Below are 26,423 nucleotides of genomic sequence, written 5' to 3'. Positions count from 1 at the left end.
CGCGTGGTCTCTCCTGGCACCACGCTGGGGAGCAGGGAAGGGGATGGGAAAGCACAGGCAATGGGCTTCCCAATTCTTTCTGTTCCCTTTTGCAGGACAGCGATGTTTACCAGCAAATTCTTCACCTTAACTTTCGGTGACACAGGCAGAGCTGAGCAGCCCTGAGGGTACCTTGGCAGAGGGTGATTGTTCTTTGACAGCTCTTTGTCATCTGGACCATGCTGAGCCCATGGTGCATCTGTGGGACACAGCTGAGGCTTTTCATGTTACGTCAGCGAGGAAAAAACAGAATTTGGGGCAGGAGGGCACAGACTGGTTCCAGTATTCAAGGCACAAACACCCTTGACTTCTTGTCCAGACAAGCCCCTCTGATCTGGCAGCTCTTTCAGTGGTTGGTGTGCTGAGCTTAGCAGCTCTGTGTGGCATGTAGGGTTTATCTTCCAGGCTCATGTATCCCAGTGAGGCTGGGAGACCACTTCATGGGACAGACATGCTCTCCCGTGTCCTCACATGTGTCAAACCACAGCACCCAGCAGCTCAAGCAGCCAAGCAACACTGGGCACGGAGCTGATGCTCTCAGGGAAGGAGTGCGGAGCTGTGGGCTGGAGCATCCTCTGGATACTGGAGAGCACCAGGGAGATCTGTCCTGTTCATCGGGTTCAGTGGCAGCTGGGGGTGAGAGGACAGGTGTGAGAGCTGGCAGTGCACGATCCTCCTGACAGGTCAGTGGCAGCTGGGGGCCGGCTGGTGGCTGGACTGGGCAGAGCTGCTGGCTGCTTTGCTGGATTTGCTTCTGCCCCGGCTCTGCCCATCAGGCACATCCTCCACTAAGAAGGGCTAACGTGTTATCCATAATTAGAAGGTATATAATGTTCATCTTTAAACCCGCATTTAAAGTCTCCTCATGCTGAGAAGATCAGAGGCCAGATTTGGGAGTAGCAGAGTTTTCCTAGGGAGCAGGATAGGATGTTCCTAGGGACATTCCTAGGATGTGAGTCAGAAGTGGAAGCCTGGTACCTAAGGGTGCAGCTATGCTGGGTTTCCCATTTCATGCTCTTCTCCCTGGGTGCTGCAGGGCAGTATAGGGCTTCCTGTGGGTGACAGGACTCCAAACCTGCACAAACAACTTTCCTTCATCTCCCTGAGTGGACTGCACAGGATGGGAGATAGGTCCCTGTTTCCTGGAGATTCATTATCCTGGGTTCAGCTCTGCAAGACAGAGTTGTTACCGTCCTACAGTCTCTGTTTCCCCTCATAAATGTAACCTGGCTCCAAATAATTGGTTCCTCCAGGAAGCTTTAAAATAGTTGATTTGTTAGTGAAATTCTTCAGTATTTATCTTATTGCCTCCCTGTGCTTTTTTCCAGCAGTTTTACAAATAAATGGGAATTTTGTCTTTGTGGCATCTCTGTGGGTGAGAAGGCCCACACACCCCTTGTTGATGGAGACGGTAAAAAACAAAGCACAGAAAGCTGAAGTAGCCTTCTCCAGCTCATACCAGAGGCTATGTTGTAGGCAGGGAAACAAATGCTTTTAATAACACCTTCCCCCCATGTCTTCTTCCAAACCTCTGCTTTAGCCGTGAGCTCCTGTTCAGCACATGTGACCGAGGGATGGCCCCTTTATTCCAGCCAGGCTGTGCCCGAAGGGAGTGACTGAAACGGTAATTCAGAGATCTTGATTGTCCTTCTGGTGGAGCCTAATGCCAAGGGTAGCACCTGCTACATACATAATCACCCTCTTCTTACTCTGCCCCGTGGCTAATGGGCTTGAGATAAACAAGTCAGGGCCCTGCCCTCGGGTATCAAATGGAGGCCCTGCTGTTCCCAGCCTGAGAAAGGTCAGTGGGGACTCTGGGAGGTTGCCTTTCTTGTTTGCTGAATTTTGGCAGCAAAATTAGGAATTTCAGAAGGAGGTGGTAAAAATGCAATGGATGTGGGAAGGGTGTGGGTGCAGGGGGACGCAGTACTGTGCCTCCGAGGCACTGGAATAAGGTTTTCTTGCTTACTAGTGCAATAGAGAGCAAAGTGTGTTGCTGTTTTGGTTGGTTTATCAGTTAACAGGCTGGTCCTGGTCCCAGTGAGTTGAGAAGCAAGGATTAATGCCTTGTAGCTTCTTCACGCAATTAGCAAAGACAATTATGAGAGATTCAGGGAGATTAAATGTTTTTTCTTTCTTTGCTTCTCCCTCTGTTCTGTATCTGTATGAAATCATCTTCCCTCTACACCTGGGATTACTCTTTGTAATTTGTAGTTTCTGAGGATGCCCAACACCGTTGCATTTTGACCCTTCTCCTAGGAGCACAAGCCCACCACCAGCAGCTTGTTGCTAGCCTGAAGCCAAGGGGGTAAGGAAGGGATGTAAATGGATGAAGAGAAAGCACTTTCCAGTCTCTGCAGCAGTGTCAGGAGTGACACTGAAACCCAAACAAGATCTCTTGGGCCATAGGGAAAACACTTCATCACCCAGGTTAATGACTCAGTTAATAAATTCTCCAAACACAATGCCTTTCTGGGCAATTGGTACAGTTTCCTCTGAAATTTTCAAAAGCACAAAGTATGATTTTTTTGCTTTTAAAAGTCCAAAATATCTTTCTTATTTCATTGGGTTCCATAACCAAGAAAAAGAAGTTATTTATAACTTTTATGTGTCTCCTTTTTAGTCTAGTGAGGGAGCAGGGGAATATTACTGCTTGAGGGGGATTCCTGCCCTCCCTGCTTCTTAAAGAAAGCTTGCCTTGTTTTAAGTGTTTTCTTTCTTCCTGTCTCCATAGAAAATATAAGGGATATGGGATCTGGTATTCATTATGAGCTCCCAACAGAGCAAGATCAATGAAACTTTAAATAAAGCAGCTGTGAGCCAGTATGTTATTTAGCTGTTGAAGTTAAAAATGTGCTTAACAAAAACAGAGCATAATCATTTAGTGAGGGTCTTTATTCCCTCTTTCAGAAGCTTATGTGATATTGTCTTGTGGCTGGTGCTTTGTAGTCACCCAAGGCAGATATTACCTGAACTTTCAATTTTGTACCTATCTATCTACTAGAGTGTGGAGCCTAGATCATGAAGCACCCAGCTATTACACAGCCATGGCTACTTTTACCTTTGAAATCAGGGATGTCAGTTTAAGCATAATCCCACCCTTTTCTTCCTTGATTGTGAAAAGGTTTTGGTAAAACAAAAAAAAACCCAAAACAATCCTTAAAATTGTCTTTTCTTTAAATAGGGAATAATTTTTTTAATGCTCTTCTTTATTTCCTTTTTTTCTTCCTTTTTTGTTCTAGCTTTGGGAAAAGAGAAAATAAAAAACAAACCAGGAAAAAACCCCAACCCAAGATAGGACTGAAGCCCCAGTGCAGCTGTCAGGAACACTTCAGGTTTCCCTGTGTATAGAGTCTGGTCACAGTGTGTTACACTTTGAGTGCAGAGCCCATCAGTATTTTGCCCTCTTCTCCTCTTCCATGAAGCTGCCTGAGAAAGCCAGTGCTTTATGTCCATATTTCCATCTCAGTCAGACAGCAGAGCTAGGGTCATGGAGAGCATTCTTCACCAGACAGGGAGTTAATTTTCCTTCCTCTCAGCAGCACAGCCCAGATCAGCAGAGGTTGATCAGGCCAGCCTTGCAACATGAATTCAGCCTAGCCTGAAGAAAAGGCCTCTGAGCTTCCAGGACATGCCCTCCCACCAATAGATGAGGAGGGGTGGGGGGCACCTGTGGGAGCAGCAACGTATTTCAGCATCATGATATTTATCAGTTTTATCAGCTGTCTTGCAGCTGAGTCTAAGACATGGGAAAGACAATGCAGGGGTCACACAAGACCAATGAAATGATCAGAGGCTGGAAGAACTTACAAGAAAAGATGAAAAGGGATAAATAAGTGTATCTCAGCTGTGCAGGGACAGGTAAGGAGGGTTGTTATTACTATTCAAAAGGAACAGTCCCCAGGGAGGAAAGAGGAGTCTATCCTACTTCAAGGGCTTGTAACTCAACGTGACAGGAGTAATTCTGAAACATAAATATGGGTTAAACAGACAAAAAATGCAGTGCCTTGTAGTGTCCTTTGTTAAACCAAAGTGACTTCCCACAGAGAGCAGCAGCAGCGCCACTCTTGGCTTGTCTCTGCACTGGGGAGGGGACATATTTTCCTGTGGAAAGGCAGAAGGTGGTGGTGAGGTGATAGAGCAAGTAATGAAGAATGGACTGACCTGCCAGGCTCTTTATCTTCCAGCTTTCTTCCCATCCAAAATAGCCTGTGCCTTCCCCTCCTCGCCATTCAATGCCTGAATTTGACAGTAGTCTAAAGAAAACTTTTCTGCTTGTGTATATGCTGGGAACTAGCAAACTAGGGATGCTGGAGGGTCATGCAGCAGTATCAGAGCCTTGGAAAAGCTGTTGTGGCATTAATTAATATACTGTGCAGCTCAGGGGGCTGAATGACAGAACCATGGCTGTTTTAGGGCTACAGAAATGGTGCCAAATAGAAAAGAGATCTGCACAATCACGTCTTTTGTTTTGGGCAGACACAACATTGTGGTGGCCAAGCACTTAACTCCAGAGAAGAAGGTGGAATATGTGCTGGAGTTACTGTGCTTTGCAGCCTGGCATGCACTGCAGCTCACTGCTCATCAGTGTCAGGGCTCTGAGATGAACTTGGCTCCAGCTGACCCTCATACCCTAATACAGGCCTTTAAAGTCTACACAGAGAGTAGCATGGTTCAGACAAATCCTTATGTGTAATAAATAAGAGATGAGCCACTACATAAGTCTTCCCCTGAGCCCTCCAGCTGCTGCACCCTGGGAGCAGCACCCACCTCATTTCTATATTTGCTGGTGCCGATGACTCCTTAATGAATGCAGATGAGAGTGATTTGTGGCACCAAACACCCCCTTTGCTCCTGAGGCTTCTTGAAGATAGAATCCATGTCAGAGGATAATACAATCCAAAAATCTGCTGAATTTTCTCTTACATTTAGACAACCTTTCCAGCACTTTGTGGCTGCAAAGGAAATTTTCAGAGAATGAATTGTCTTCTTGAGGTCTTGGCTGGCTGGCATTATGGGTTTGCGGAAAGGTGAATTCCAGTGTCCTCACTACTTATTTTTGCTCTGTGTTGTATTTGTCACATAGATCATGGGATAGTTTAAAGCTCAAGGGCCTGATGTTACCTGGTGGCACGGTCCCCAGTAGGGAATAAGCACTTCAGAGATAAAATGGATATTGTGAGATGTGGATCTAGTCAGTACTCCTCTGTCAGCAGAGCTCTGTCAAAGGGGAGGAGTGATAGTTCTGGGTCAAAAAACCAAAGTAATTCTTATTAGAGTAGTCCTGAAAGGTAAAACACAAGGAGAGAGAACAAGAATGAGAAGCTGGGTGCAGAAACCTCCAGAAACATGCTTGTCACTGAATTGACTGTAGCATCAAATGACATCTATAGAAAGATCATATACACATGTACCTTTAGACAATAGGAAAAGAAAGACCTCAGCATTGATATGAGAGTGTTCAAAGAGTTACAATGCTTATATATAAACATACCTTTTCAAAGTAAGTAGTGACCTATAAATACAATGCAAGTTATGCATAATTCCTGGATGGTTAAACTGGTACTGAAAACAGTTTCCAGCAACATCTGTCAGAAGCCTGAAGGAAGCATTACATCATATATATATATATCCCAATTCCTTTCAGAAAAGGCAATAAAATCTTGTGATTTCAATGAGGATCAATTGGGCAAGCTTCAGCCCCTGCCACTGTACTTCAGGTCATGCCGTGGCTTTTATTGGTTTTGCTTTGTTTCAGATTTTTTTTTTTTTTTTTTTAGCATTTAATTTCTTCAATTTCTTCTCCTGTCTCTTTATTAACCTTTCTTGCCTGCTTTTGGGAATTAAATGGGAATAATTTGGGCAACTTTCAGTCCTTTTCACTGCACCTCTTTTCATCTCAGTACATTTGGTTGTAGTCACTCCATGTGTTAATTTTCTGGGTTATTTCCACTGGAATTTATTTGATCATATCTCCTTCCTAGAGCATTGGTTGCACTTGGTTCTCTGATTTCGAGATTTCATTCCCTTTTGTCTTGGTTTGAAGAGAGGTGTCTGCTAAGGAAAGCAGAAACTCTTTTTGAAATGTAAAAGTCTAAACTACCTCCCCCTCCTCCCCCGGATAATTATAATTTTGAAATCAAGGGGCTCTTAGGCAAAGATATGGGAATAGGAATAACAGTTTTTTACTAAGAAAATTAAACCAAAAATGCAGTAGTATAAAAAACCAACACAAAACAACTCACTGACAGTCAGAATACATCCTGACACCCTGTTGGTCAGGGTGTTGGTACCAGTCCGATTAAATGGTGGCTGCAGTCCACCTGAAGTGACAGATGTGGTTTTTTTAAGCAATGATTCTGTAGAAGGGTGTGGTTTTCTTCTGAAGGTCTAGTGGTGGTGTAGATGGGTATGGCCTTATTTTGAATATCCAGTGGAAAAGGCTGACTGTGGTGTTCTGAGTCTCTGATTATATCCAGGTAGGAATGCTTGCCTCTTCCCCAGGTTGGAGCACCTTACAATGGGATGATGTAATTTTATCAGTCATGCAGTGAGACTCGATAGCCCATTAGTAGAAGATATCCCCCTGGAGGGAGGGTGGGTCACCTGGTTTGAACAGCTGGCTCATTAACAGAAAATATCCCCCAGTTATGAGGGTTGGGTCATGGAAGAGATAAAGAGCAGTGCCCTGCTTGGTTTTAACAGATGTATTTAATAGAATACATACTCCTGATTACATCTTGCATTGCAACCTAAGACACCTTTCCTGAAAGGAAGAGTTTCCTTTCAGGAAAGGGAATGAAGTCTTGTGACTTCAGTGAGGATCAATTGGGCAAGCTTCAGCCCCTGCCACTGTACTTCAGGTCATGCCGTGGCTTTTATTGGTTTTGCTTTGTTTCAGATTTTTTTGTTTGTTTTTTTTTTAGCATTTCATTTTTTGAGTTTCTTCTCCTGTCTCTTTATTTACCTTTCTTGCCTGCTTTTGGGATTTCAGTGGGAATAATTTGGCAGCTTTCAGTCCTTTTCACTGCACCTCTTTTCATCTCAGTACATTTGGTTGTAGTCACTCCATGTGTTAATTTTCTGGGGTTTTTTTTCCATTGGAATTTATTTGATCCTATCTCCTTCCTAGAGCATTGGTTGCACTTGGTTCTCTGATTTCAAGATTTCATTCCCTTTTCTGAATGGTACAATATATATATTTTTTGTAAGATTTTTCCTTTCTTGTTTTTTGTTTTTAATATATATAATGTGACCTCTATTTTAAGCAGTCTTTTGTAATTACAGCCTATTGCCGCTTTTCCTGGATAGAAAAGAAGTATGTGGTATAATGTTTTATTGTTGTTTTTCCTCAGTCTGTGTCCTAACAATAAGAAATAAACACACTATCAGGCTTGTACTATCCTTCCAAGACTTGAACTGCATGTGGAAATAGGGTGAGACAAACAGAAGGTACTTAGAGCATTGATAACACTCCAGCCTTCCTTGAAGGTTTGACCTCTATTCATTGAATATAGCAGAAAACAATATATACTGCTCTTTATGAATGGTGTAGCATTCCCTGGTGAGGAAGCTGAAGTTATTGTTGAATCTTCCTTACTGTCATTCTGCCATTCACTTCATAATTTGGCCCTTAAATATCACACCCTTTTTTCTCATCTTCAGTGTGTTTGAAACTTTTCCCAGCCTGATTCATCTGCATGTTTTAACACTGCATACTCTAATCTGTCTAACAAATTATTAATTCAGGTGTTGAAAGATTCCATGCTAAGAAGATACCCCTGATTCCCCAAAGGAATTGTCCCTAGGCTTGTCAAGGAGCGATTTAGAGTGCAAACTCTGAAAAATTGTATTTTCAGCTTACAATGAATTTTACTTTCGCATTTTCCTATTTGCTTAACAAATAGACTAAAAGCTTTATTATGGTCAGGGTTAACACAACTCTATTTTCACCCCTTGCCTGATAACTTAGTTGATGCAATAAGGAGTGTTGTATTCATTTGAAAAGTCCTTGACTGCCTGCCTTGTTGGCATGAGCAGCTGCCCATAAATGAAAGCAGTAATGCTTTCATTCAGCATTACTGAATGAGAGTGTGTAAAAATTGATGATCTAATCTTTTGTTCCACTGCCTTTCTGGCCTTTGAAGTCTGCCAATTGAAAAAAATCATTGCACCACTAGGAAATTAGGAATTTGGTACGTACGGTGCTAGAGATTTCTCAGGAATGGTTCATCAAGTACTTAACAGATTAAGGATTAAAAGTACTGTTTTCTTGAGAAAAGGTGAACTTTCTTCATCCTATTCTTTCCCTATCTATTATGACCTATATTCTTCATATTCTGTTTAAAGTAAATAGTGTGTCTCAATTAAGCAAAAGGTGAAGACGACAAGCTCAGTGTTTGCAACCTGCCCTCTGCTGAAAACAAAAACTGTTGCCAATGTTAACCTCCGGGTCTTTGTACACAAAGAAGGTGGTCTGTCAAAATAGACACAGTTTGATTTAAGCTGCTTGGAAAAGTAATGGCAGACCATGGCCATGACTGCAGTTGTTGTACTTGTGAGTAGCTTCCAACATGAAGTCAGTCAGAAAGGAGCTTACGTGGCTTTCAGAAAAGGTCTGAAAGGGCCAGACAAGGAAGGACACATGATCCTGCAGATGATCTCCTGTTACCCTCTGAAGGTTTACAAACAGCTTTGACCCCATAAGGTGTTTTTGCAGCAGTCCACAGCTTGCTATAACAGTGTTGAGATTTCCTCAAATGTTTACATTCAGCATTTTAAACTAAACACACTGAGCTGCTGTAAACTTGTTCTGGTCATTCAAACATTAACCCAAGGGAAAAAAAAATCCTTTCTACTTTGTACCTGTAATCTTCATGCTGGACCAGGTTCCAGCTGCCCATCTGCAGCCTGCATAAATTTGCATAAAAGCTAACCTAAACCTTGTTGCATTTATAGATAATTAAAAAATGTGATGGTGCATAATGCCTTGTCATTATTAAATTTCTACTGGGATATGACCTGGTGTGATGGTGCACTATTCTGCTGTCAGTCTGCCTTGACTGCTTCAGAGCGCAGAGACAGAGGCAGTGCCTGCTCCATATCCATATATCCCTATCCAGAAGGGATGATCACTTCCTGCCTCTGCTGCTTTTTCCTGAGCCACAGCCATGGAAGACACATACTCACCTGAACTACAACTGCAACTACACTGTTGAGCTACAGATCCCCCTGTACCTAAGGCACCTTCAGGACTAGCTTAATACTGCTGCTGGGCTATAATTAATAGGATGTTAATTATTACATTTGGCTAGAAAAGATGAGTGTGAGGAGCTGTTATCCAGGGTGTTCTGGCAGGAGCCAGCTGAAACAAGGCTGGTTAGGCTGTGAGGGTCTGTCTGGACTGTGGAAGGGTAGCCCCCAGTCAAGCTCCCTAGCTCTACTGACTGCTCAGTCATACAGCCCCAGGGCAGCACATTTCATCCTGAATTACAGTCTGCTAAAAAAATTATTCTACCTGCTAAATATAATTCTGGGTGGTGGGCAAAGGCTCTCAGCCTGACACTAACATGTAAAAAATCTATATTTTTAGATCTGAGCAATTTGAAAAGCTTAACTTTCCCAAAAAGTGGAAAACCAGAAAAAAAAAAAAAACAACAAACAAACAGTGACAAACTTATTTCTGAATGTGTCATTCTTTTATTTTTAGGTCAATTTCCATTTTCTTTCTCCAAATATTTTGAAGAAAAGCAACTGATGCTCAATTATTAAATTCTCTATTCAGTGTTTGCCACATACTTTAGACTTCTGTAAAGCTATTCTTGTACCCTCATTGCTGCTACTTCTAAGAGAGCTACACTTATGTAGCAGTAACACAATATGTTAGTTTAGTTAGTCATGGAGCTTTGGAAAAAAACAGAATAGAGAATGTATAGGTAATTAAGAATACAGGAAATGAGAAAATAAAGAACTATAGATAAGTGGAAGAAGTAACAAATATATTAATGAGTAGCAGGAGGGGATGCAAGCTACATTTCTGCTTCCCTTTAAGAGGTCTTGTAGAATTGGGCAAAGTGCTGAGTCTCATTGCTTATATAGCAGCTTCACTGTGGATCTGTGGGTCAGCAGTTTTTGTAGGGGGTCTTCAGCAATGCTAGGCAGAGTCTCTGAACAGAAGTCTCTCTTTTTTCCTGTCTCACTTCTCTTTTTTTCCCTGTTTCCTCCTCCTCTCTGGTTTAAAACTGTCTGTACGGTGAGGACATATAAAGATGTATGCAGAGCATCCAGCAGCAAGTTATGCCAGAGGTCTACTATCAGTTGTTGAAGAACCACCTCCTTTTGCACATATTGACTTGGACTTCATTAGCTGTTTGGTGGAGTTTTTTGGGTTTTTTGGGGAGGGTTTTTTGTTTTGTGAATTTTTTTTTAATTTTTTTTTTTTTAAATTTGGAAGAGACAGCAAAGAGCTATGCCCTATCAACTGTTTTCCACAAGCAGACTTTAATGATACCTGGCTGAGATTTTGTTTCAAGTTTCATTTCATCTTCTGCTGAACTTTTCAGTTCCAAACAGTAACTGTATTTACTTAGTTACCTTGATGAATGAACTACAAGGATTTTAGCCTGCTTGTGTGGCTCTCAACAACCAGAACTGCAGGAATGTAAAAGTGCCGACACTACTGGGCTAGCCAGGAGCAATAATATTAACAAGTACTAGGTGGTCTTCAGACAACCTCAAGCCAAAAGGAGAAATAGTACTGCCTTGTTTACATAAAACTGGGAGGAACTGGGTAGGAAACAGATGTGCTTGCTCATGACCCTCACGTGAGAAGTCCATGTGAGTAAAAGAGTGTGTGACCTTTATGCTGGTAACACTTAGGTAGCACAGGAATATTTTAAAGAGTGATTGTTGTATCCTGGACCTCCTCCTGACTTTAGCTGCTTTTCACCCAGTGTTCAGATGCAGGGAGATTACTGCTTGGCAGTTACAAGGACAAGGCTTTTTAAACTGCAGTTTTGCACTGCTAAAATTAGCAGCTCTTCCTTAAAGGGGCGCTCCTGCCCCTTCTCTTTGCTGTTCAGTGCTAACCCTTGTTTTTATCCCACTACAACCCGGTTTTCATAGAGTTAGACCTTCAGAAGCCTGCTTGCTGCCTTTTCCAGTGCTAGTTTTTGCTGGTATAGCTTTGTGTACCAGCTCACTCTGCAGACAGGAGTCTCAGTGTTGACAGGAAGAGAACTGCCTGTTCCCATGGCACCCGTTAAAGCGCTGTAACTCATTATGAAATTAGCACTGTTAAATGTTAGATGGCACATCCAAATGTATCTTCCTCAGCAGGCAAAGGTTATGATCCACAAGGATAATCACAAGCACTGTTTTTCCTTACTCAAAGTTCTCCCTGTCTGGCTTTTCTCAGATGCTGCCTCTGTGCAGGATGGAAATGCTCATATTTGGAACCCAAGAGAGAAGCAAGTGATGCTGACAGTGCCCTTGCTAAACCTTTAGCTACATGGTAGCCTTTCTCATCACTGCATGCAGCAGAAATAACTTTTCCATTTTTGGGACTCTGAATGAGGTTGCAGTTTGAGGAGTGATCATGGGGGCAGTCATATAAAGCTATGATGTCAGCACCATCACGTGTTGTATTGTTCCAGGGAAATACATGTCGGTGACTAAGCACGAAAAAGAGAAATTAATCCCATAGAGGTCATTAATAACTCACCCTGGGTGCAACAAAGATGGTCCACAAAGGCAAGGGGTAGGGGGTGAGACTCAGGGCAGCATGGGACTCCAGGTGACAAGTCAGGAAAATGCTATTAAAAGGATCATACTGTAATTATAAAAAAGCATCAGAAGAGGCAGCCTGGTGCAGTTGTACCTGCTGGCTTTTTGTGTAAAGCTGACTAATCCAGCAGTGCAGAAATCTGGCCAGGAGGGTCACAGAGCTGCAGCCTCTGTTTGTACTGTAGTGGGTGTATTGTCAACTTCCAGGTGTCCTCTTCATTTCAAATACCCCTTGGGATAATCTCTTGCTTTCACTGCAACTACCTAGAAGACAAGCTATGATAAATTCTGCAGTTACGTGAAATGGAGATAAAAAAAACCTCAGCCCTCTACCTTGCCGTTACACATTTGTTTCCAAATTATGATTTAAACAGATCAGGAGCTCCTTATATATTTTCCTCCTCTCATTCTTTGCTCATCAGGAGCCAGAAACGCCTGACACAAGCCCGTGCCCGCACACAAGAGCAGCAGGGGTTATATTTAGCCTGTTGTGCGCTGGGTGAGTAAAAGAGCCGCGATGGTTGTGTTTCACCCCTCAGCACAGCTTTCCTGGGCTCGGGCCGCGGCGGCCCAGGTTGTTTATCCCCCGCTGCCGCCCCAACATGGCTCCCAGATGAGGGGCGCCGGCCCCGCCCTCCCGCCCTGACCTGGATTCCCCGGGGAGGGGCGTGGCCGCCACCTCGGCCAATCGCCGCGCGGGACGGCGCTGACGCACGGGGCCGCCTCCATTTCGCGCTGCAGCGCCGGTGTTGCGCAGCAGTCGGAGCCGTCTGTCGCCCGGGGAGGACGCATCCGCCCGACCGGCTGCCGCAACGCACCGCGCAGCCGTCCGGTTCGGCCTGCACCGAGACCCACAGCCCAGGTTCGTAAAAGCTCCGGGGGACTCCCAGCGGAGCGGTGGGGGGCGGGGGGGTAGCGCAGCGAAGCGTGTGCGGTGCGCTTCTGCTGTGTGCCCGGCCGGCCCGCGGACCTCCGGCCGGCGTTGTCTCCGCTCCGTTTCGCTCGGTGCGCGCCGCGGCGGGATCAATGCCGCAGGCGGGTGCGGCACGGCCGCCATTTTGTGGTAGAGCGATGGCGTTTGCTTTTCTTCTCGGCTCGGCGGGGGCGGGGCTAGCTGGAGGGGCGGCAGCTGGGCGGGGCCGAGGGCCGAGCGCGGGGCTCCGATTGGCGCGGGCTGAGGCGGGGCCCGCCCGCCGCCTCCCCATTGGCCCGCGGCGGGGGCGGGGCCGTGGCGCACTGCGGCAGCGGCGGCGGGCGGTGCTGAGTCACCGGGAGGGGCCTGACGCGCCTGTCTCCGCAGCAGCGCCGCGCACACACAGCCATGAGCGGCTGCCGCGTCTTCATCGGGAGGCTGAACCCGGCCGCCAGGGAGAAGGATGTGGAGAGGTTCTTCAAGGGGTACGGCCGCATCCGCGACATCGACCTGAAGAGGGGCTTCGGATTCGTGGTGAGTGCACCCCTCTCCCTTCCCCACCCCCCTGGTGCTCCCTCGCGTTTGAGGTTTACGAAACTATTTCGGAAAAAAATGCATTAATGCGCCCATCAAGACACACCATGTGACAAGCATTTGCTCGTTCACTGGAATGTAATTGCTTGGTTTTGTTGTCTTGTTTTTTCAGGAGTTTGAGGATCCGAGGGATGCAGATGATGCTGTCTATGAATTGGATGGAAAAGAACTTTGTAGTGAGAGGTGAGGTATCCTATTACATGGCTATACAAGTTCGGAGATCTACTATAAAAGTCAGTTTTAATTGGAATTGTTATCAGTACTGGTGGAACTATTTTGTGTTCATTTGGTTCTTAATTTTATCCTGAGAATTATAACTGTATAAAAGAAGAAATACGTAAAAATGTGTTTTGTTGTGTTTTTCTCTTTACAGGGTGACCATTGAGCATGCCAGAGCACGCTCGAGGGGCAGAGGCAGAGGGAGGTACTCTGACCGGTTCAGTAGCCGCCGCCCACGCAGTGACAGGAGGTACGTGCAGTTTTGAACCAGTGCTGTTTAAAAAAAGAATGCTTTGGGCTTATCTAAGAGAATGTGAGCTGGAATGAGCTGCTAAAAGCTGTTATTTGCCCTTTAAGTTGTTTGATGTAGCAGCAGGATAATGAAGATGACAGAACTTCTCAGATATACCTGTCATCCTTACGCTCCCTCCCCTCCACTAAGTAATGCTTGCTCTAGATTGCTTGGGGATTACACAGCTCAGGTTGTAGTGCAAATGATGATATGCTGAAACCAGCTCATGGTGCAGCTTTTGTTAACATTAATGTGGTTATATTTTATTTATGAGATTGTTTTATTTAATAGAAGTCTGAATTGTTTATTTCAAAACAGAAACGCCCCACCTCTAAGAACAGAAAATCGCCTCATAGTGGAAAATTTGTCCTCCCGAGTCAGCTGGCAGGTTTGTTGAAACACGATTAACTATTTTCACTTCATTTAATGGGTATGTAATGTAATGTAATGATTTTGTAAAATAATTAATTAAATTAAAACCTAATTTATTAAAATGTTTAATTAATATGATTTTTAGTAATGTAACTTAAATATTGTGAATGAAAGCTAGTTAACGTTAATTCATAATAATAAATTTATATGTTTGAGGATATATATTTATTTTTTTTCTTGTTTTTAAAATCCATTTTAACCACATATTAAACCCTTTATTTGCCAGCCTATCTGTGTCGTTGGCCTTATGACGAGGAGTGCCTGTGGGTTATCCTAATCGTTCTGTCTTGGTCACTCTTGGTCGGGCCTGGTTGACTTTCCAGTCAGCTCCTACAATGTCACTTGGCCACCTCTAGATCTGTGTTTGCCGGTCTAGACGTAATCGATGCACTCCTTAAAGTGCCACATTGCAGCGGTCCCAGAGCGTTAACGAGATCTGATTCCTAAGTTGAGAGCTGTTCTTCCTGTAACGCTTCCGAATAACGAGGTCCTGGTCGAAAAGAGTTGAAAGATTGGAAATTAGGTGGTCGTTGGAATCCTGATCGCAGTAAAGTGGTCCTTGGTGACATCAAGCATAGAGAATGTCTGGATCCATCCATAGTCTCCTGATAGGGAGGGCAGTGCGATTAATGGCTTCCATCGACTGGGTAGTGTTCGGCAAGTGGGTGGCGAAGAGCCAGTCGGGCATATGTCATGACGGTATCTCCTGGCGCTTAATGCAGTTTGCTGCTTGGCTAGCCTAGGGAAATGTTAATAAAGGTAAAGTAAACTATATTTTTAATGACATATGGGGCACAAAATAATTGGTGTTATGTAAATGTAATTCTCTATTCGTATAAGAATTGTAATGTAAATGGAGACTGAAATAGTCCAAAAATATATGGGTAGTGTTTCAAAGTCGATCCAGTATATATAAAAATGTGCTTTTTTATTTCTTTTTCTCTCTCTCTTTCTTTCTCTTTGTTACTTAATCTATAAAATCATTTTAGACTAATATTTACTTTAATGTTAAGACCCTTTATTAGCATTTTGCTTAAAGCAATATGCTTTTCTCATTTATTTCGTGCCCTGATACAGATTGTGATACAGATAACGCAATTTTGATAGAATACAAGTATGGCAGTTGCCATGTTTGTGATTTATCTAACAATTTCTCTTTCAGTAGTCATAAGTTTCTTTTGTTTGCTTTAAACTACTTTTGTATAGGAAAGTGTTAATTTCACTTCTTTGCGTAACATAAATGGTCTTGTGTTAGGATCTCAAAGACTTCATGAGACAAGCCGGGGAAGTAACCTTTGCAGATGCACACAGACCTAAGTTAAATGAAGGGTAAGCCTATCAAATGGTCTCTTAAAAGCTGTAGAGTAACCTGTATGCGTAATATTTGCGGAGGGAAGCTGGCTGCTTACAGTGTAAGCAGCTGTTCATGGCTTAATTTAGCTACCCTCTGAAAATGCATGTGGGAAATACTTGGGGAGGGGAACTTTACATGCTTCAGTGATGACAAGGGATAATTACACTGAACAGTGTAGGTTTTGGGGCTTTGGTTTGGTTTTTTCCCGAGTGTAAATTTGCTTGCATTGGTAACTAACCTTCTAATAGTGAACTTTATGTTTAGGGATTTTGTTGTTTTGTTTTTTCCATAGGGTGGTTGAATTTGCCTCTTACAGTGATTTAAAGAATGCTATCGAAAAGCTTTCTGGTAAAGAAATTAATGGAAGGAAAATCAAACTAATTGAAGGCAGCAAAAGGCACAGGTATGGATTTCCAGTCTTAAATAATGCTTAAGCATACACTGAGAAGCTTTGAAGTCAGTGACCAGGCAGCCGGGCTGGAGAGCCATGGGTTGCCTGGTTACGGCCGGGCCCGTGCGGTTGCGAAGCTGACACTGACTCTGTTCCCTCCTCAGTAGGTCCAGGAGCAGGTCACGCTCACGCAGCAGGAGCTCCTCCGGGTCTCGCAGCCGCTCTCGTTCCCGCAGCCGCAAGTCCTACAGCAGGTCACGGAGTAGGAGCCATAGCAAGTCGCGATCAGTTAGCAGATCTCCACTGCCAAACAAGAGCCAGAAACGTGGTTCTTCCAGTAGATCCAAATCTCCGTCATCCACAGATCGGCAGAGGTCTAGATCAAGGTCCAGATCTGTTGACAGTGGCAACTGAACTATAAATAACTTGCCCTGAGGGCCCTTTTTTAAACCATACTTGCTAAAACTTGTGGTAAGTATGTGACTTTCTGTGGGGAAGGGTTTGGATGGGGAGGGGGGAGGGAATGGGGAGCTTTGTAGATGTGGACCATGGTGGGAAGGGTTATTGACTAATTGTATTAAATGTTTTTTGATAACCCTTTTCTTGCTCACATTTTTTTGTGAATGTCTGAAGTGTATAGTTTGTGTATATTGGCAGAGCTCTTTATAACTAAAGCAGTCAATTTTTTTGTACTCTAAAATCATCTGAACACTTAATTCTCAGTATATTCAACTGTGAATAGCAACTCAAAAACATTAGTTTAATATCTCAGACTAATAGCTTTAGGCGTCTAAGAGCTCTATATGTGCTGTACATAAAGCTTTATTTCAGAGGGTATTTTTTTGTGCTTTTGAGACATTGTTTCAGCTATAGGTCAGCAGATTAAGTGCTGGTCGGTACTGGTAATAAAACTTTATTTTAAAATATTTTCATTTAATATAACTTGCACTACACTAAGAAAATGCCCATTTCACTGCCATGTGATAATAATATTCTATAAAGCACTCTTATTTCTTGATACCTAAGAATGAAATAGTTCAAATAAAGTATAAAGAAACATTTCTGCCTCTTGTTTCTTGCTGTCAATAATAAAGTGGCTGTGACCGTGTTAAAATGCTTCTTAAAGATGGAGCTGTGGCAAAGTGTTAACACTCTCCTTTTAAATACATGGTGTGATGTCCTTGGATGTCTCTGTTCTGAAATAAGAACATGGATAATCAGGCTGTCATAGTTCATGGCAGAAAGTGGAGTGGATGAGTCATTTAGCTTTTAATCACTTGGGATAATAAGTGGAGTGTTAAAGACAGATGTAGTCGGCATACTTCATTAGTGTATGTGTGCATGTTCATATGAGAGCACTGAGGTGTAGATAAAACTGTTTTTGTAAGCATTAGTTGTCATTCTGGGGGAAGAGGGATTTTTAAGTCAGTGGCTGGGAGTAATGCAGCAGTCGTACCATGAGGTTCTGTGTTCTAGTGTTTGTAGCTTCCAGTGGCAGCAGCCCTCTGCAATCCCTATATTTTTTAAGCCCTCACGCACAAGAGAATTTAGGAATTTAATCTTTAAATAAAATCACGTGTTTTCTTACAAAGTGTTTTAAAGAGTTCTTGTAGTAATCTGTAGAAACCTTTAAAAAGATCTTTGTGGCCTTGGCTCGTATTTGGATAGGTCATAGCAAGTGCAAGGTGGCTCCTCTCGGAGCAAGGCCGGGCCTTGTGGGAGGTCAGGAGTTGGGCAGCCCTGCTGCCCTGTCTCAGCTGCTGCAGAGGTCTTGTGGGCCAAGCCAAGGAAGGAGGAGGAGCTCTTGTTCTGTGTTGTGTCTGTGGAGGGGGCAGTGTATTGGGCTGCCAGGGACTGCTCAGAGCAGGCATTGAGAGATCCACAGTTAACTGGATTGTTACCAGTCAGCTTTGGGGAATGGGAGCCTTCATTCTCAGAGCCTTAGTGGTGCAGATGCTGGACCCCAGGAGGTGTGGAGCAAGGGGGCTCTAACTTACAGGGGTAAAAACAGCATTCATATTCATCAGGGTGGAAGGTCAGCTGTGTTGAGATCCTGAGTCGGTCAGTCCTACCAGCTTGGATGATGATGAGCATCTGTGTCCAAGTGGGACTTGGCTTCAGCTGCAACCCAGGTGGCTGAAGGCACTTGATGTGATGAAAGGGATCATCGACTTCTCTTAGGCTAAACGTGAAGTATTATCTGCTCTCTAAATAGTCGTTCTGAATTCTGTTTCTGGACTACACCACTTAATTGCCTTGCAAGCAGCATGAGCAGTTGTCTGCATTTTCCCTGGGGAGCTGGCTGGTGTAGTGATGAGCTTCCTGTTAAACTCCCAGGTTTTGCAGTGTGGAGGCTTACATTGATATATGGCCAGAAATTACTCTGTTTATTAAGTGTGCATTCTTGGTATGAATCTGTTTATTCTTAATTAAGAGTAATTACTTTGGGTTACAAGGCATAGTCTGGACACTGGGGATGTCAATGCCAATCTTTCCTGCTACTGTAGTAGTGTAGTGTGACCATACCTAGGTGGTGTCTAGAACAGGTGTGGTGTTGAGTTCACTAACTGCAAAAAAGAAGGCACATTCAAGGTACATTGGTCTTGCAGGTACAGCTTGCTGGGCCCCAGCTCGGCTCACCAAGGCAGTTTGTGTAGCTGTGATCATGGTTTGTGTGGCTTCTGCTCTGGGTGTTCAGTTGGTACCACATGGTACCCGTTGGAGAATGGGAGAAACCAACAGCCCATGGGCTGCTTGGCTGTGCATTGAATCTCACTGGCTTCTGCATGGAGAAAGCTTCACAGCTCGTTCTGGGTCTGTTAGAGAAATAACATGAATTTACAGTGGTGCCATCAGGATCTGCTTCCATTGTGTGCCAGCAGGACAGTTACAGGTAAGTGAAATTTAGAAAGGGAACTGATTCAGGCAGTGATTTTCTTACAGGTAAAACTGGGACAGTCACTTGGCATGTTCTTCAGCTGTCCCAAAGGCTTGTTAGAATGACTGTGAAGGTGGAAAGTCTCCTCCTTTCTGGGCTGACAGAGCAAGGCTTAGTCTGGAGCAAGGTCTTTGGAGAATAGCAGTGTGGTTGCAGATGGCTCTGTGGCTGCTGTGAAATGAGTGTATAGATAAGTCTTTGACAGAACAGCTGGACACCTATGAGCTGGGTGGAGGGTTGTTGAAGAGCAACTGCTGCAGAATCCATATATTGTTTTCCTGGTTTTCCACTGTTTTCTGCAATGTCTTGACACTGATTTCATTTCTTCAGCACTAAATGTAGTCACACCTGCACAGATTTTTTTTTTTTCTCTTCTGACGAAAGAGAAAAATGTGAGACTAGACAATTCTGAAACCAGGTTAGGGGAAGATTGTGACAGCTACAACTATAATTACTGGGTCATTTAAAACAAGAGGAAGGGATTCCTGCCAAAAGACTGAATCCATTTTGCTTCCACTCATTTATAACCCAGAGGCTGGAATACAACCCTTTTGTTATAGTAGTCTTGTCAACACCTGCATTTCTGTTTCCAGTAGCAACTGCTTTGCTCTGAACACACACCCAAGGATCCAAATGAGTGGGTTTTTTCCTCCCATTAAGCTGTCCTCCAGCACAGCTGTAAGATATGGTAAAGTGTTCCTGAAGCAGGTCTGGAGCAGCTACTCGTCTGCATCTCAAGGCAGTGGAGAAAAGCTGGACTGGCAGCATCAGAGGGGTGGTGGGTGGAGGATCTCATTCAGCAGTGCATCCATCAGTCATCTGTTCAGTCAGCTGAGCTTTGGAATTAGGGACCTGCTGGAGTTGGAGAAGAGTATTTCACATCTATGCCAGCATTGTATATATTTTAAAATGAAGTTTCAATCTCTCTGTACTTTTCTAGCAAAAGATCTAAATGTTTCCTTCCTTTGGCTGAAGTATTTGGCAGTTCCGTCCTCTCAGGAAATCACTTAACAGCTTGAAGCAAAGCTGGGATTTGTTGCATTAAAGAATACGTGATGTTTTTTGTGTAGTTTTAGCCACATGCAAACACCTCTGTTCTTTGCACGTGCTCAGTGCAAGTCATGACTTCAACAGGGTGTCTGCTGTGGCTTAAAGCAGCAGACAGTGCACTGATAGTTTTGGTAGTAGGTAGCTGTATGAAACATCCTGCTGATGGAAGAAATCCACTGAATTTCTAAGGTCTTCAGTTACCTCTGAATAATGTTGGACTCTGATTGGCATCTAATACATTGGGTGTGTAATCCCTAGTTAAAGAGCAACTGGATTCTGCCTTATAAAGCAGAAATTAATCTGCAGTTACATTGTGAGCATGTATGGTTTGGCTTGGAAGGTATAAAGAAATAAAGGAGCAAAGCTGTACTTGCCATTGGCTTGCTTTATTCTATCATGGATCCTAAAGACCAGGGTGAGCAGAAATCCTTCTCCAAGCTGGAACAGCAAGTAGAGCAGGGGGAAGAAGTACAGGGGGCCGATGATCTCTGGGGCGAAGGTGACCTTGAGGATAACTGAGCAAAGCTGTACGTTCTGGCAGCCAGTTTCCATGCACACTGTCCGCCTGCACCTGAAGGAGAAAAACTTAATAGATCACAGATTTAAATTCTGCTTCAAACAACTGAAACAGAGCCCTGCCCACCTTGCTGGTGTGCTTGCCTGTGGCTGAAAGCTGCTCTGTCAGGAACAACACTGCAATCAATCCCTAGAAGGTTTTGCCTTCTGCTCCCTTTGCAATGGGCAGAGAGAGATGATGTTACAAATGTGAATTTTGTTCATAATGGGACTGGGGGCCTTATGTCCTGCTCTGGACTCCACAGCTTCCTGCAGGGAAGTAATCTCCTGAGGTGGTAAGAGTCCAACATATGAAGGTATAAAATAGGACTAGGAGGATTCCCACATGTTTTAGGCAGGATGAGGAAAAAAGGAGGAGCAGGTTTTATATGCCGGGTTTTCATTCTAAATTCCTGGGGCTGCAGCTGAGAATGCACTGACTGGTTTGGGGTAGTGATCAGCCGGGCAATAATTGTGTCACTTGGGATTTGAGCTCTGTTGGTATTTCTCAGTTATTTGGGTTTGGGGTTTTTTGGGCTTGGTTGTTTTTGGTTTTTTTTTGTGATAATAATTTCCCCCCAGCTTCATTACCAAAAGCAGAGGTTGGTAATATGTTTAGCAGGTCACTAGTGACTTTAAGCCAAAACCATCCATCTACTTGTTCAGTGAAGCTTCCATGGTGATCAGGTGCCTGTGCTAAAAAAACCTGCTTAGCTATTCTTCCCCTCTTAGCTAAGCCAAGCAGAGGTTAAAGTAATTTCTCTTCCCACCCAAAGTATGGGAGTCACTGGCTTGCAACCAGCTTGTACTGTGTCTGGTTGTATTCCTAGGTCCTGTTTTGGATGAATGGGGTTAGTGTTCTACAGAAGTATATTCCTAGAATCCATGTTTTCACCATTGCTCTGCAAAGCAGAGCTGCCATACATCTCTGTTCCTGATGAGAGAGAGAGAGGGGAGGGAGGTGTGGAAGAACATACCGGTCATCAAGCTTGAAGGCTGCAGAGACAGCGTAGCCCAGCAGAAATCCAGTAAGGGGCATTAAGGCAGAAGTTCCCAGGAGAGATGGTGAGAAGACAACCATGATACAGCTTCCCATATTGGCCACAGACAGAACAATTATAGCAGCAGATGACAGTAGAAGCATAACCATCCCTGCCTAAAATAAAAATGATTGAGATGTGGAAAAGAGAAATCCCTGGTAAAATTTAGCTTTTTCTTAGCTGTTAGAAGCAGCTGTACCCAGTTCTCTGTCCATCCCATGAAGTACACAGAGGGCACAAGTGCCTTTCATGGACATGAATGTTACCAGTAATCAACAGGAGACCATCCTGGGCTGTTACTGAGACCTTTCTAGTCTATGCAAAACGACTGGTGTTGCTGCACAAGCTGCTGGTTTCTCAGGCACTGCTACTTGTGTCTGTCCAGGTCCCTTTGTGGCTCTAGTCCACCCCAAAGCAGGTGTTGAGCAAACCACTTTACTCACAGGTAGAGCCTAGCAGAGCTCTTGAGTTAGACAATGGTGCACATGGTTATCTGGTTTTCTGTTCTGCTGCTTAAATGCCTGATGTATAAAGCAGGCAGGGATGTGATTCCAGGCATAAGTGCCACTTGGTGATGGAGAGGCTTCTCTTTACTTAAGCAGCAATTTTATGATTTGATTTTTGCCTCGTGCTAGACCTCTAATAGCAGTGGGGTGGTTTTAATTTGTTTTGGGATGGTTATTGTTTGCTTGGTTGTTTTTTATCTGGATTCTGCTCTGGCTGCAGCAGCATTTGGGGGCAGTGGCTATGAAGTTCATTAGTGCTGATATTGCAAAAATCCTTCAAAGTTAAAACTGAAGCAAAAGAAGAGCAATGTAGGAATTTGGCTACAAAACATCTGAGAAGATGGAGGACTTCTCCTTGGCCAAATATTTTAACCAATAAAGTGGTGAAGTGGATGTCATGAGTTCTATCCTCAACCCTTTCACTGATTTGTGGCATGTCTTAAAGAAGTTAGTATGTCTGTGATTCTATTTTTGAAAACTTCCTCAAGGCCCTTGATTGAAAGATGACTAGCACAGGATAGTTCTTACCTTGGTGATAAGGCCAGTGTACTGTGGTTTCTTCTCATTCAAGATGATGCCGATGGCACAGGGGATTAGCAGCAGCACCAGGGAGGTGATAATTCCTTTGTAAGGTACCTTGCCCTCCAAATCACCCTCATGGAGTCCTCCAGAGTAAAGGTATAGAAGCAGTGGCATTAATCCAATCGCCAGGACCATGGAGCATGCGGTCATTACAACACTGAGACAAAGAAAGGACCCCTCAGTAGAAGAACAACACTTTCTAAAAACGGACTATGCTAATCTGATTACTTGCCTGGACAGATGATTTTAATGTAAGATTTTACCTTGCTTTTTCCCAACTTGTCACTGAGATCTCCCCAACATCACTGTCAGATTGTAGAAGGATGTGATATGAATGGAGAAGGGAGAAGATGGCTCAAGTTTCATACTTGCAAGAAAGGGTACATACCCATGATATGGATTTGCATTTCAGAAATTCACAACTGAGAGAAAAAGTAAGACTTTGTATTTTCGTGCTGGATCTTGTTTTAGCGCTAGGATTTGTTGGAGAGTGGTGTTCTGCTAGTTCAACATTTCTCACTGATGCAGCCTTTTCAGGCAGCATGATCAGTTTACACAGAATTGCATGGATAGATACAGCATATATATATATATATATAGATGCTCTATGTACTGCTACATGGAGATGAAAAAGTGTTCTGCACCCACGTCAAGAGCAGTATGCCAATAATTCAGAGAAAGGTGCAAAGTCCCATTGTAAAACAGGGACAAATTAACTTCTTGAGCAATATGGAGGCTTTAAAAATGTTTTGGACTTAGTATTTCAGTCTTTGTCCAGCTTCTTGGGGCCTCCTAATGTTGATTAAATTAGTTTCTGAACCAGTCATATAACTAGATTGGCCTGGACAATGAACAGCTATGTAGCTTTCCTTACCTGAGGTTCGTGTCCCCTCTCAGTGCCAGGCTAAAGATGCTGGAGAGACTTCCCCCAGGGCAGCAGCCACAGATGAGAATGGCCAGGGATTCTGAGGTGCCCAGCTGGAAGAGCTTGCCCAGTGTGAATGCTGTCAAGGGCATGATGCTGTACTGAGCTGTTATGGCTATTGCCACATCTTTAGGTCTCCTGAGGTGAGCTGTGATCTTGGCTATCTCCATTGTACATCCCAGGGACACCATGATGACGAGGAGGACCCCGATTAGGATTACATTCAGGGCTGTGTCCATCGCCTGCTGTCCAAATGCAAAGGGTGGTGCCAGACTGCTGAGGGAGGTGCTGCTCTGCATGCAGCCTGGGCTCCAAAGTTCTGGGCTACCAAAAGCTCCCTTGGTCTTGTTCATCCTGCTGAGGCGTTAGGAAGTCTCTTCGTCTTTAAGTGGCTGGGAAGGTGAGGGAAAGATTGATTCAAAAGTCCAGATAACATTTAATTAATGCAAGCAAAACATGAGCTCTCTTTCAGGACACTATCCTTACCCTTCAGCAGCTGTTGAAACAGAAATCTGCATTTAGAGCAATCAGCTGTGAACCCCATTCACTTTGGAAATATCCTGTGCAGTTTGTGTATCTTCTGCTCTGGTCCTCCACTTCTTCCAGCATCCACCCTCACAATGAGACAGCTGGTGAGAGCAAGAGGGAGACGGCTCAAGGTGGGTAGAGATGACAGGTGAAGATGAGCACTTCATACAAAGGAAAATGAACCAGAGCTCCTCTCATTCACAAGATACTGCTAATTCCAACACTTGAAAATATGATGCATCCAGGATACTTTGTTTTTAATGAGATTATAAAATACTTATTCTTCTGGTCATAAATAAAGCTTATGATAGCGAGGTCTAGGAAGATATTACTATGTGGATGAGTAACTTCTGCAGTGAACTCTTAGGGGCCTTCATGTCTCTTTCCTCATCTATTAGGTCTGACACTGTCTAGAAATTTTTTGGTTGCATATAGGAATTAATTTCCAAGCCTTACCAGTACTGAAAATATTATTCCCTCCTTGGTGCTGAGGGAAGGTTCTGCACAGTACGTACCTCAACTGACCTCATCAAGGCAAGGCTGGGCTCAATGGGCACAGCAGTGCTGCATTCAGGAGCTGGGGGGTTCTGCCTTGTGATCCAGGCTGCAAACATCACACCAACTCTCCAAGCAAAGCCCAATGGGAAGCAGTTTCCCACCCCAGCCTGGCACCTGACCTGTGCTTTCAGGGCAAGGCTTGCACGGCACGACATGTGCTCTGTGCTCTGGTGTGCAGGGGAGCAGGGCCTGGGCAGCTGATGCTGGAGCAGGAAGAGGGATTGGAAAGGTGATTAGTCCTCCAGCTTCTGCAAGGGTGACTGCTACTCATTCTGCCACTGCTCCCTGTCTGTAACAGGGGATGCTCTTCCCTACGCCTGCCATGCTGGGGAATGGCACGCTGCCTGCCTTGCTCTCTCAGGTGCCATGCTTCCTGATCCCTCAGCAGGTTTTGCCTTCATTTAAGGCATTTATTGCCTTCAGATTGACCTGAGCCATCCCCTAGGTCAAGGGAAGGACTCTAGAAACAGACAGAGTGGAGCATGTTAAACTAGACCAAAACAGATGGTGTTACCTTAGTGCCAGTGGACACGGCTGTAGGAAGCTTTGGTGGATCACCCGCTGCTCCGTCCTTTCCTGGCTGGGCTTGGTGAGCGAGGGTATTCTTCAGTCATCCTGCTTCAAGAAAATCCCCCTTGGTGAAATCCTGTCCTCTGCTTGCAGGACATCAAGCCTGGGTCTAAAAGAGCCTTGTAGATAGGGAAGTTGTTATTTGGTAGTTGTACTAACCGGACTGGGGAAGGGATTTTAAGTGGGGAGATTTGCTGTGCTCTGGCTGAGCTCTAATTCCTTTGCTGAAGGGTATTATGATGCTGCAGTAGCTTGTCCATTGCTTCTATTCATCTGGGAGCTCAGCAGGCTCAGCCTCTGCAGCCCTATTGCTCTGGAAACATTGCTGGAGGCAGGCAGGAATGTCAGAGCTGTTCTCCGTGTTCCTCCCCACTTGCTCTTGTTTTCTTTGGGAACTTTGTTTTCCAGGCTGGCAGCCAGGCCGGAAAAGCACCAACAACAGCTCAGGAGGCCAGCACAGGCATCCTCCATCGGGTGGGAAGAAACAGTGCCCGTGGCTCTCAGTGGCTCTGCACATCCATGGCTTCTCCTACACCTTTGTGAGCACCACACTGCCATTTCTGGGGACAAAGGGCCCTTCAGTAAGTCACAGGTGGTGCCTGGAGCCCCCTGTGTCACTGTGGTAGCAGAGTAGTGCCTCAGCTTGTTGCTGGCTCCTGGCTGAGCAGGTGGGGTGAGGAAGCCTACAGCACTGTGTGCATTTTGATTTTCTGTAGGCATCTGCAAGCCCACCAGGCACAAGTAAGGGCTGCCCAAGTAGCCCATGGGCAAGATCCATAAGAATTAAGAGAAGAGCGCAGGAGCAAAGCCCACAGCAATTCTTTGTCTTTCTATCCCTCTCTTCAGGACTTTTCCCCCCCTGTGAATCCCCGGCCTTCCTAGAGAAATGCTTGTTTTTCACTGTTTGCCTTTTAGCTGTGTGCTGAATTTTGTAAGGAATGCAGAAAGAGTCAAGCCAAGCAATAAAGTGCTTATAAAGTGTCACTGCCTGGGCAGCACCTCCTCTTCCCCTAAACTCAGCGTAGCTCAGGTTTTTAAAATGACAATGTTCTAACATTCTCACCCTTTGCAGGACTGTAGAAGAATGTTTCAATGACTCTAATAATTTAAAAAATGCCTGCTAGTTGTTCATTGTTCAACTGGTACACATTGC

General features: G+C 44.4%; 2 protein-coding genes and 1 long non-coding RNA gene across 15 annotated transcripts; 1 reads left to right on the top strand and 2 right to left on the bottom strand.

Moving 5' to 3' along the window:
- Positions 1-1,771: 1,771 nt before the first annotated feature.
- On the top strand, positions 1,772-17,077 carry SRSF5 (serine and arginine rich splicing factor 5). 12 transcript variants are annotated; one of them, XR_015288455.1, is made up of 10 exons: positions 1,772-1,840; positions 12,246-12,685; positions 13,127-13,270; positions 13,443-13,513; positions 13,704-13,799; positions 14,160-14,229; positions 14,500-15,032; positions 15,529-15,602; positions 15,920-16,030; positions 16,186-17,077. XR_015288455.1 is itself a non-coding variant. In XM_086894516.1 (8 exons), exons 2-8 carry the CDS (start codon positions 13,145-13,147, stop codon positions 16,430-16,432), a joined length of 798 nt encoding a protein of 265 aa, XP_086750642.1. In that variant the 5' UTR covers positions 12,246-12,685; positions 13,127-13,144; the 3' UTR covers positions 16,433-17,077. The 12 variants fall into 12 exon arrangements, 4 of the variants coding, with proteins under 4 accessions (XP_086750642.1, XP_086750643.1, XP_086750645.1 ...); XR_015288453.1 differs by having other exon boundaries at positions 1,800-1,840; positions 16,183-17,077; XR_015288454.1 differs by lacking the exon at positions 1,772-1,840 and having other exon boundaries at positions 9,114-12,685; positions 13,124-13,270; positions 16,183-17,077.
- LOC147652592 (uncharacterized) lies at positions 3,210-4,003 on the bottom strand. Its single transcript, XR_015288458.1, has 2 exons — positions 3,850-4,003; positions 3,210-3,709 (listed from the first exon to the last, which is right to left on the bottom strand). It is a non-coding gene; the product is annotated as an uncharacterized LOC147652592 (long non-coding RNA).
- SLC10A1 (solute carrier family 10 member 1) lies at positions 16,916-25,629 on the bottom strand. Of its 2 annotated transcripts, XM_023929212.2 has the most exons (7): positions 25,215-25,629; positions 24,101-24,243; positions 23,564-24,006; positions 22,636-22,846; positions 21,539-21,717; positions 20,381-20,577; positions 18,385-19,808 (listed from the first exon to the last, which is right to left on the bottom strand). In XM_023929212.2, the coding sequence occupies exons 3-7, from the start codon at positions 23,965-23,967 to the stop codon at positions 19,801-19,803; spliced, it is 999 nt and encodes a 332-aa protein (XP_023784980.2). In that variant the 5' UTR covers positions 23,968-24,006; positions 24,101-24,243; positions 25,215-25,629; the 3' UTR covers positions 18,385-19,800. The 2 variants fall into 2 exon arrangements, with proteins under 2 accessions (XP_086750622.1, XP_023784980.2); XM_086894496.1 differs by lacking the exon at positions 25,215-25,629 and having other exon boundaries at positions 16,916-20,577.
- Positions 25,630-26,423: the final 794 nt, after the last annotated feature.

This window comes from Cyanistes caeruleus, chromosome 6 (genome assembly GCF_971803275.1).
Source record: "Cyanistes caeruleus chromosome 6, bCyaCae1.hap1.1, whole genome shotgun sequence".
In the NCBI taxonomy this organism is placed as follows: domain Eukaryota; kingdom Metazoa; phylum Chordata; class Aves; order Passeriformes; family Paridae; genus Cyanistes; species Cyanistes caeruleus.
This window is presented reverse-complemented; position numbering and strand designations above follow the sequence as displayed.